Raw genomic sequence first — 11,401 nt, 5'->3', positions numbered from 1 at the left:
ATGCGACGCATTGTGAGCTTGTAGATCTGCTATTTTCGCTCACACTTGTAGATCTGCTCTTCTCAAAAGATTTTAATTGATTGATTGATTGCATATTTTATTAGGCAAAAAGATTAAAACAGCACAGTTACATTTAAAATACTTTGTAAAAAAGGTCCGTTCATAAAAGTCCTTGCGGTCTTGTTTCCAATGAGGTCCTTGATATTCAATTCATAGTCATATATAGTGGCACCACAGTTCCAGGGGGGGTCGTCTGTCTAATGGGAAAATAGTACTACCTCATTTCTTGGCCTCCTGAAAGGTGAATTTTCAGGGCTGTTTTAAAAGAGCCCAGCGAACTGCACTTTTTGAGGGATGGGGTTAGACTATTCCAAACCTGGGTGGCAGTGCTGTAGAAGGAGAATTTGCCCATGTTTGTTTTGTGGGTGGGTGGTACCAGATCGTTGTTAACGCTCCCTCTAGTTTTGTGACTGTGTCGCTAACTTTTTGGAGGTATTTACTCAGATATGCAGGAATAGGGGGCATATCGGGCAAATTTGCATTTACAATTTTGAAGACCAATCCCATTTTTAGTTGTTTAACCCTGTCTTCTACCCTGAGCCAGCCTAGGCTGGCAAAATGGGTGGGTGAAAGGTGGGTCATGGGCGCGTCCTTACATAGTCTAAACCAGTTGTGCATGATTGGCCAATGCGCTTGTGCAAGGACGCGCTGTGATTGGCCAGTAGCCACTTTGAGTGACAGTTGGGTCAAACGCTCTCGCCAAAACATTATTTACTATTTCTGTCCCTATCGGTACATAACTCCGACGGCGCTTAGTCGACTAGCAGACCATCGGCCGGTCGTCGCGGGCACTCGCGCCTGGAGGCGCTCGGGCGCGAGTCCTCGGCCTCAAGGTCTGCTGAGTCGGCGCGCCTCCGTCATGGTCCAAAACTATACTTTATCGGCGAAAAAAGCCCCAACTACATGCAAAAAGGCTGTTCGCGTTGTAGGCAGAGGCACTTCCGCGTTGGCCACAGAAGGGGGCGTGTTTATAGCACAACTGGTTTAGACTTTGTAATGGGCGTCATGGGCCCCAGACTGAGGAGTAGCCGAATCAATCAAGTGTAATACACCTCAGTAATGTACTACAAGTAATACCATTTATACATTTGAAAACTTGTGAAATGGGACATTCTGCATGACATGAGTATTCTACTTTTGGTACTTTAAGTACATTTTGATTCCAATAGTACTTTTACTCAAGTACATTTAGATTTTCAGACTTTTACTTATAACAGAGTAGTTCTACATTGCAGTATTGGTATGTTTACTTAGGTAAAACATTTGAATACTTTTCCCACCACTTTCCAATTGTAGGCCTATACACTCTCGGAGTTACAGTAAGGGTAAGTTTGGTTCCTAACGACCAATGGTCCTGGACAACACTTTGAGAAGAACCTCCACAGAAGAAGACCTGGTTGCTTGTTTCTCTCACGAAATCTGGCAACACCGGAATACAGTGGGAGAAGGAGATAGTATGGACAAAAATAGATTTTTGGCTTTTTTCTTTGGTATGGTTGTGAACTGTGCAGTTCAAATACAAATACCACACAAATCAGAAAGGATTAAGATGGTGGTGGACGTAGAGGTTCTTAGATGTGGAAGATATAAGTGCTGAAGAGCTGGCTGGACAATACTCTGAGAGGGTTTTGCGCAAACTCAGTCAACTGTGGCTGAGAAATATTTGTTTTGGGTGGGCAATGAGAAGATCATGTTAAATGAGTTATACTCCCAACCTCTGGGATGTGCCGTAAGGCATCCAGTCTGCCGGAAATTACATGAAGAAGAAGAACCCTGGTTAATTGTTACTCTTGCGAGATCTGGCAACACAGTACACCCGGAACAGGAATCCAGGAGCGTCAGCTGTCCTGATTTCATTGTTGAACTTTGTTGTTATTTCAGGTACAATTCCTATTGTTGTTTTCAGGGTAGAATGTGTGTGTTTTACTGCGTCACACAATGCACGCCGTGGATAAGGATCTTACTTTTTAAATCTATGATAAGCATGCATGACTAACAACACAATAAGACAACTAACTAGCACAGTGTGCTAGCATAGCTGCTAACGCCACTCGGGGGTCATACCTATGTTCCCCGGACCTATGGTCCCCGCTACTCGCAGCAAGATTTAATACAGACTATACTCTCTGTGTTGGGCAAGCTACATTAAAATGTAGCAAACTAAGCTACGAGTTAAATGTTCATAATATGTAACCGAGCTACATGAATAAGTAGATTTAGCTACTTTCTAACTAATGCAGCCGGGGTCTTCAACAGGGGGTCCGGGGAAAAAGTTTAATCTGAAACACAGTTTTAATATAGGGGGGGGGGGGTCCCTGCTTCATCTCTCTCTCTCTCTCTCTCTCTCTCTCTCTCTCTCTCTCTCTCTCTCTCTCTCTCTCTCTCTCTCTCACAGAGCTAAGGGGGTCCTTGGCCTGAAAACGTTGAAGACCCCTGCAGATACTGTGGTTGCTCCCTTAAAAAGGTGATCACCCCCCACTCCCCCCTCTCTCTCTTTAGTTTTTAGGGTCAGAGATATTTTATATTCATATTTTGAACAAAAAACAACAAAAAACAACAAAAAACAACAAGGTAAATCAAGTAGTCAAAAATCACACCACTGCACTTCTGGTCACATGAGTATAGTGCAAAGAGGGTAGCATGGGTCCACCCGGAACCGAATACCCGAGACCTGAACCGAGAACCGAACATTTTCGGGTCCAAAAATATTGACTTGTCCGTCGGGCAGGGTCGGGTCGGTTCCAATTCCCACGGGGCTTGGTCGGATCCATTTGTAATGGTTAGACCCGTGAGGACCCGAGCTTTAAAAAAAAAACTATATATATATATATATATATATATATATATATATATCTCAGGGATTCCGTTAGCCAGTATTTACCGGCCATTGACCGGTAAAATGTTTTATTGGCCGGTAATTATAAACACCACCGGCAACCGTGGCCGGTTGGGAAAATGCTGTTATTAGGCTATTTTATCATTTAAGCCTATTATTAATATTATTATTTGGATAAAGTAGTTGGCTACAACCATTAAAATCATAATCATTTAAAGTTTTTTATCATGATCTGACTTTGTGGTTTAATTCCGACAGCCTGCTCTGCTGCGCGCTGCAGTTATAGAATAGTCTATTCGTTGTACGATGGTGTCGCGCGTTGAAAATATCAGAGCTACAAGCTCACAGCACGTCGCAACGCGCCGCTTTGTGAGCTTGTATGTCTGCTATTTTTGATACGCCACAACACAGCTCTCCTCCTAATCAGCGCTGAGTAGGGTGTTCGCTCGGTGTTGATAAACAGAACCTGGATTTTCCGAGGTGACACTGATAGAATCTGAACCAAGCCGGACCCAATTGTCGATAAAAGGACCCGGGTCGTGGATATTATGCAAGCATAGTGACTGTCTGTCTGCAATGGATAAAGTGGTAAGTTGGGCGACGGTGTCGCGCAGGGAAAGGCTCTGGCACAGCTCGCCCCAAAACGCCCTCGCCCCCATTTTTCAGGCGGACCAGCGGTTCTTGTATTCTTGTATTTGTTTTACTGAGGATAAGGGTAGAAATAGGTTTAGGATTAGGCATAGTTTTACTGAGGTTAAGATTAGGAATAAGGTTAGGTTTAGGCATAGTTTACTGATAGTTTAGGAATACCAGGCGAATACCGCCGGATTTTCCCCGGGGCGACTGTGTTTTGGGGCGAGCACCGAGCGGGTGTTTTCATAGTTTTGGTATTCGTTGCGCAGCAGTTCACTCATGCCCACTTTATTCATTTCATTTTAACACCTACAACAGGACAGGTCACACAACGGACAATTGATATGCATCTAGGCTCATTCCTATGTTAATTTATAGGTTGAGCTGGGGGGATATGAAAGTCTGTGAAAACGTAGCTGTTCAACTTCTGCATGACGCAACCCTCCGCTGTAGCTCGCCTCGGAGAGGCGCTGACTCGCTGAGACGACCAGTCTCGATGTTATGGAGAAAATAAGCATCATATAGCATCGGACACGGTTCGGGTCTAAAGACCCGGCCGGATCGGCTCCATTTCCCCCGGGTCCATTTAGGATCGGGTCCAATTTTAATCGGCTCCGTTTCGGACCGGATCCAATCATTCTCGGTGCCGTTTCGGCCGGGTAGGGTCCAGTAAATTTGATTTATTTCTAGGGTCCGTTCGGTTCGGTTCAAATATCCTCGGATCCGTTTCGGTTCGGTTCCAATTTGTTGGACCCATGCTACCCAACTATTGCACTGATTCGTGACCCTCAGTCATGGATGATTCTCAAAATGTTTTTTGCACTTTCTCCATTTTTGGTCCGTACACCTACATAAACGTTCAGATTTCAAATATAATGTGCTTACCCCATGGCCACGGATGTTACAATTATGTATGGGCCCTCAGATGTACCCGCATATCCCGTATTGTTCAAAAAAAGTATTTTAATCTGATCAGTGGCCATTTTCTCCATATTTTCTTAACATGCTTTCAACTATGCAACCCTATTGGTTGGGAGGTGTATTGCACTCTGATACATTATAACTATGAGAAAATGGCCACCGATCGGATTAAAATGCTATTTATTGAACAATACGGAATGTACAGGTGCTTCTGAAGGGCCGGACATAATTGTAACATCCGTGGCCATGAGGTAAGCATTTTATATTTGAAATATGAACTGTTATGTAGGTGTAGGGACCAAAAACGGAGGAAGTGCAAACACTATTTTGAAGATCATCCATGACGGTCATGACAGATGACCGTCTTGTGATCCAAGGCTAGGTTGCAACATGTAATCATACTAATCTAATTATATTTCTAAAATAAGAGATATGCAATATGTGTCACAATGCCACACGTTGTGAGCTTGTAGATTGGCTATTTTCATGCAACATGATTGTACGTCAAAGTATAAAACCATGGGCTGAAGTGGTGAGTCAGACTAATAGATTTAGTCGATTCTAACAAAAGAAAAAATCAATTTGAATTTGTTTACGTTGATTTGTAATAAAGTTTAACAACAATATGCTATCTAAGTGGAGGACATGTTATAACAGTTATGATTATGGACATGTTTTGTCATTGTTATTTAGTTAAACGTATGACTGTAAAATCTACAAATGGATGGAGATGGATAATCCTGTCTTTAAAGTGATGATAAACTAAACTGTACTCAAAACCATTTGTTGTGTTATATTATGTTCATGTGACACTGAAATAACTACCCAGCTGCACATTTAACAAAAATAGCTGATACATAAAAGCTACATTATTGTGAAAGTTATGAAGCTGCAAATGTAGTTAAACTAGTAGCTGAGCTGTTACCCAGCACTGCTTATACGAGCAGTGCAATGTTGACTCTGCCAGACGAATAATGTTCAAGTTGGTACTAGAACATGTGTTAGAATACATGTCAATACATGACGTCCGCGCTATTATTATATTATTAAAAATTAAAAATATACACATAGCTGTGAGTACATAATAGCAGTAATTTAAAATATTTTATCACTCACCCTCCGCTATCTCACTCTCTCTCTCTCTCTCTCGCTCTGTTGTCAGGAGAGGAGGATGACGCAACCTGAAATTTGAACTGTGAATAAAGGCACTCAGCAATTTGGAGACTCTTAATCCAGGAGGATAATGCAGAGGTATCCTTATATTTAGACCCCACAACAGTGATCTAAGATCACAACATTTCTGCAATAGTTTGATTTGACTAACATGTCATTTTATTTGAACACACAACTACCTCTGCATTGTTAAAGCTCTTCAGTAATCTTCTACAACATGGTATGTATAAGGTTGCTGAATTATCACTAAAATATTCCTCTACTGGTGATTTCCACAGACCACTACAGGGAGAGTTCTAAGATATGTGAGAAATGGCCTCCAAATATTCAACCTCATCAGAGGAGCAGCGAGAGAAGGAAAAGAAACTGCTTTATGTAATGATGAACCCTGTAGTGAAGTTGTACAGGATAGGTATGTACAGTACAGTTGTACTGTATGTACTGTTTCTTTACTGTTGGGTTCCACTGACTAGTGGCATCCCACTAGATTTGATGACAATATAATTAATTTATTTTATTTTTTAAATGTATGGAATAATGTATTGAAGGGTGTACTGTCACAGTCAAATCAACGTCCTTATACTAGTGAATACTCATTCCAGACCAGTTTGTGGAGTCCAGCCTGCAGGTGAAGAGTTCTCCGACTCCAGCACCAGCTAGCACCGTTTCTATTCATCAGAAAGCTGAAGACCTCCTTAAACAGCAATCTGAAGACCACAATGGACAGGAACCCGAAGGCCACCTGGACAACAGTATGTTTCCTGTATATGAGCATCATGGTATAGATATAAGAATGATATGATATGATATCATGATAGGCTAACCATAATTAAAAAAGATATTACTCCATGTCATCTGCAGACCTTCCTCCAGAAGTCCTGACACCACCAGTCCACCCTCTGATGGAGGCTGTTCCCACATCCAGCACAGCAGGGACAAACGAGGAGGGAAAGACCCACGTATCCATGCTTCTCTCCTGTCCTCAACCATCACTCCCACCTGTGTTACAGCCACAGCCAGTGAGAACCACCCCTGCCACCTCTACCAGCTCCAGAACTGTGTCCTCCCTCTCTGTGTTTTCGTCCACAGCGACCCCTGGGAATGCTGGCCCCTCTGTTGTGCACTCCCTCTCTGCGTCTATAGCAACCCCTGGCATTCCTGAACCACCTACATCGGTCCCATCCTGGGCTAAATCTACATGTTATAAGCGTAAGCGTAAAGTGCAGGGGCGGGTCAAAAATCTCCCTGTCTGTACACACTGTGAGCAACCTACCCAGGGGCATAGGAGGTACAAAAACAAGGCCTTTTGCCTTGTAAAAATGATGTCAACATCAAGAGGTCTGAACGGCAGAGTGTACGACAGCTACGAACACTTCACTTCTGTTGTTGACAAGTGGTAAATATTTTTTCAATAGATCTGGTACCGTTGCATTGATCATAGTGCAATTATTCAATTTATGACATTTATTTATTTATTTATGTACATGTGTCTGTAAATAATGTATTTGCATGTTGTTGGTCAGTTGTCAATATTTTATGTGCATATTCACGTACATATTTTTCATAGTTTCAATTTGTATTACCCTTTCTATTACTTACTAACTAATGTTCATTGTAGTGATGAAGGCATCATTCCAGACCAGTCTGTGGAGTCCAGCTTGCAGGTGAAGATGAGTTCTCCAGCACCAGCCAGCATTGTTTATATTATTAAACAGGAACCTGAAGACGACCTCAAACATGAACCTGAAGACCACCTCAAAAAGGAACCTGAAGACCACATCAAACAGGAACCGAAAGACCTCCTCAAACAGGAACCTGAAGACCACCTCAAACAGGAACCTGAAGACCACCTTAAACAGGAACCTGAGGTCTTGAAGGCTGAAGACTCGGACCTCAGTAAGTTTCATACTTTCTTAACACATTACCCTGCAAGATATTAAACATCGTTTTTTTATCCCCATGCCAGTTTAATTACCTTAAGTAGACGATCTTTGAAACGTCGTGGAAGCCACGTTGTGTACAAAAAAAACTATCCGTGGGTTGGGGGAGGGATTCGTGTATCCACTGGAACGATAACATTCCAACCGTGATCGGCCATTTTGGGGGCGTTGAAAAGGGGTGGTATAGTTGGGCCGGACGGAAGTCCGTTTTTTTTGGAATGACGTCACATCCGTCTACGGCTTCTCTGAGTGACGAGGGATCATTCCTAAGCTGTGTTAGAGCGCCCCTTGTGGAAAAAAGTAAATAGAACTCAGATCTGCGTCCTTGGCAGGCAATGTGTTAAGTACATATTTTGTGCAAATGGAAATGGTGTGCAGAAAAATGGAAATTCACTCGGGTGTTTGTGCATTATCCTTGAACATATCACGGTTATTATATATCTATATTGATAATTAAAAATATATCACTTTATATCACTCCATCTGATCTGCAGGCCTTCCTCCAGCAGTCCTCCCACCACCAGTCCACCCTCTGATAGAGGATGTCCCCACATCCAGCACAGCAGGGACAAAGGAGGGAAGGACCCACGTATCCATGCTTCTCTCCTGGCCTCAACCATCACTCCCACTTGTGTTACAACCTCACATTTACTTACTTCTACCAGTAAGAAACACCTCTGCCACCTCTACCATCACCACACCTGTGTCTCCCCTCTCTGTATCTACAGCAACCCCTGGGAATGCTGGCCCCTCCACGAGGACCACAATGCCTGCCATTCAGGCAAACCTTGGAAATACTGGTCCTTCCAAATGCTCCATATTGCCTGCCAGTCAGAGTCAGACAACCACTAGGATTACTGTCTCCTCCACACGGCCCACAATTCCCGCTACTCAGACTGGAACCGGCAGTCATTTTTCCTGGTCGAAATCTGCTTATTATAGGCGATGGCGTAAGATAGTGGGTGTGAGAAATCTCCCTCTCTGTTTTCTCTGTGGCCATATGGGCCATATGGGCCATAAAAAGTACAAGAAAAAGTATTTCTGCCCTGTAGGAATGATGTCCACAACTCGAGGTTTGACCGACAGAACATTCGATAGCTATGAACACTTCACCTCTGTTGTGGACGAGTTGAATTCTTCAGTGCCAGCCAGCATGGCAAAACTGCCACTGCCAAGGAGAAATAACTTTGCCACCTCTACCGTCACCAGGCCAGTGCCCCACTCCCGTCATCAGACAACCACTAGGATTACTGTCTCCTCCACACGGCCCACAATTCCCGCTACTCAGACTGGTACCGGCAGTCATTTTTCCTGGTCGAAATCCGCTTATTATAGGCGACGGCGTAAGATAGTGGGTGTGAGAAATCTCCCTCTCTGTTTTCTCTGTGGCCATATGGGCCATATGGGCCATAAAAAGTACAAGAAAAGGTATTTCTGCCCTGTAAGAATGATGTCCACAACTAGAGGTTTGACCGACAGAACATTCGATAGCTATGAACACTTCACCTCTGTTGTGGACGAGTTGAATTCTTCAGTGCCAGCCAGCATGGCAAAACTGCCACTGCCAGCGAGAAACAACTCTGCCACCTCTACCGTCACCAGGCCAGTGCCCCACTCCCGTCATGCTGCTACAGCAGCCCCTGCGATTGGTGGGCCCTCCACACGGCCCACAAATCCTGCCAGCCCTGGCACCGCTGGTCCGCCTACATCAACCCCTCCAACTCCGCCTACAATTCCTGTTACTCAGACTGTTAACTGGGACTCGTCCTGGGCCAAATCGACTAATTATAAGCGTAGGAATAATCCGCGGAAACAGTCGCGGGTCAAAAATCTCCCTCTCTGTACGCTCTGTGGCCAACTAGCCCAGGGTCATCGAAGGTACAAGAAAAAGCCTTTCTGCGCTGTTCAAATGATGTCCACATCAAGTGGTTTGGACAACAGAACGTTCGACAGCTACGAACACTTCACCTCTGTTGTGGACACGTTGAATTCTTCAGTGCCAGCCAGCACGGCCGGGACAAAGGAGGGGGGAAAAAAGACATGCATGCTTCTCGCCTGGTCTCAACCATCACTCCCACCTGTGTTACAGCCACTGTCAGTGAGAAAAGGCCCTGCCACCTCTACCATAACGAGACCTGTGCCCTCCATCTCTGCAACTACAGCAACCCCTGAGACTAGTGGCCCCTTAACACAGCCGGGACAGCCCATAATGTCTGCTGGTCAGGCAACCTCTGCGATTGGTGGCCCTTCCACATTGACCGCAATGCCTGCCAGTCAGGCAACGCCTGCGGTCGGAGACTCTGCCACCTCTACCGTCACCAGGCCAGTGCCCCACTCCCGCTATCCTGCCAGCCCTGGCACCGCTCATCCGCCTACATCAACCCCTCCAACTCCGCCCACAATGTCCGTTACTCAAACTGTTAACTGGGACTCGTCCTGGGCGAAATCGACTAATTATAAGCGTAGGAATAATCAGTGGAAACAGTCGCGGATCAAAAATCTCCCTCTCTGTACACTCTGTGGCCAACTAGCTCAGGGACATCGAAGGTACAAGAAAAAGGCTTTCTGCCCTGTTCAAATGATGTCCCCATCGAGTGGTTTGGACAACAGAACGTTCAACAGCTACGAACACTTCACCTCTATTGTGGACATGTTGAATTCTTCAGTGCCAGCCAGCACGGCCAGGACAAAGGAGGGGGGGAAAAAGACAAGCATGCTTCTCGCCTGGCCTCAACCATCACTCCCACCTGTGTTACAGCCACTGTCAGTGAGAAAAAGCCCTGCCACCTCTACCGTAACGAGACTTGTGCCCTCCATCTCTGCAACTACAGCAACCCCTGGGACTAATGGCCCCTTAACACAGCCCGCAATGCCTGACAGTCAGGCAACCCCTGGCCACGTTACATTGCCCATAATGCCTGCACGCCAGGCAAAACTGCCACTGCCAGCGAGAAATAACTCTGCCACCTCTACCGTCAGCAGGCCAGTGCCCCACTCCCGCTATGCAGCTACAGCAGCCCCTGCGATTGGTGGGCCCTCCACACGGCCCACAAATCCTGCCAGCCCTGGCACCGCTGGTCCGCCTACATCAACCCCTCCAACTCCGCCTACAATGCCCGTTACTCAGACTGTTAACTGGGACTCGTCCTGGGCCAAATCGACTAATTATAAGCGTAGGAATAATCCGCGGAAACAGTCGCGGGTCAAAAATCTCCCTCTCTGTACGCTCTGTGGCCAACTAGCCCAGGGACATCAAAGGTACAAGAAAAAGCCCTTCTGCGCTGTTCAAATGATGTCCACATCAAGTGGTTTGGATAATAGAACGTTTGACAGCTACGAACACTTCACCTCAGCTGTAGACAAGTTGTGTTCTTCATCTTTAGGACATGTTTAAGTAAATTCATCTACACTGCTCAAAAAAATAAAGGGAACACTTTGATCCCTTAATTATTTTGAGCAGTTTATTAAAGGTAGGGTAACAGACTATTTTAGTTATATTTTGAACAGCAGAGTGTACGAAATGATATACATATTTATATAGATGGTAATCATTGCTATATAATGTTTGCTCAGTAGCAGGTCTCTAAGTCTTTTATAAACAGAATATAAAACTTCATGTGGGTTGCCAATTTCATCCAATCAGGAGGAAGTACTATTTGTCAGCTTCAATTTTATAGTGTTTCAGTTTCAATTGTGCCATCATTTCTTTGCGTCATCACTTCCAATTCCCCTTGTTTATCCTGTATCCTGTATGAGTTCTCGTTCATGTTTGGATAAAAGTGGTATCCCGACCTGAAATGTCATTTTCTGTTTACTAAAGAGCTGGAGAAACGGGGAG

General features: G+C 44.7%; 1 protein-coding gene across 4 annotated transcripts in view; it reads left to right on the top strand.

Moving 5' to 3' along the window:
• The first annotated feature begins 1,878 nt into the window (after nucleotides 1-1,878).
• The window catches only part of LOC308080463 (uncharacterized protein), a 9,686-nt gene continuing 163 nt past the window's right edge, over nucleotides 1,879-11,401 (top strand). The window contains exons 1-7 of one of the 4 annotated variants that reach the window (XM_080422361.1): nucleotides 1,879-1,941; nucleotides 2,456-2,524; nucleotides 5,613-5,701; nucleotides 6,226-6,375; nucleotides 6,485-7,019; nucleotides 7,242-7,519; nucleotides 8,058-11,401. The exon at nucleotides 8,058-11,401 is cut by the window's right edge and continues 163 nt beyond it. In XM_080422361.1, coding sequence (XP_080278487.1) covers nucleotides 6,526-7,019; nucleotides 7,242-7,519; nucleotides 8,058-10,957 — 3,672 coding nt within the window. In that variant the 5' untranslated portion in view covers nucleotides 1,879-1,941; nucleotides 2,456-2,524; nucleotides 5,613-5,701; nucleotides 6,226-6,375; nucleotides 6,485-6,525 and the 3' untranslated portion in view covers nucleotides 10,958-11,401. Of the gene's footprint in view, nucleotides 1,942-2,455; nucleotides 2,525-5,612; nucleotides 5,702-5,901; nucleotides 6,376-6,484; nucleotides 7,020-7,241; nucleotides 7,520-8,057 lie in introns of all 4 variants that reach the window. The other 3 variants (XM_080422360.1, XM_080422362.1, XM_080422363.1) reach the window with 3 other exon arrangements.

This window comes from Gymnoscopelus braueri (genome assembly GCF_963280865.1).
Source record: "Gymnoscopelus braueri genome assembly, chromosome: 24".
Taxonomy (NCBI): Eukaryota; Metazoa; Chordata; class Actinopteri; order Myctophiformes; family Myctophidae; genus Gymnoscopelus; species Gymnoscopelus braueri.
Note: the sequence above shows the minus strand (reverse complement) of the source record. Positions and strands in the feature narration are given on the sequence as shown.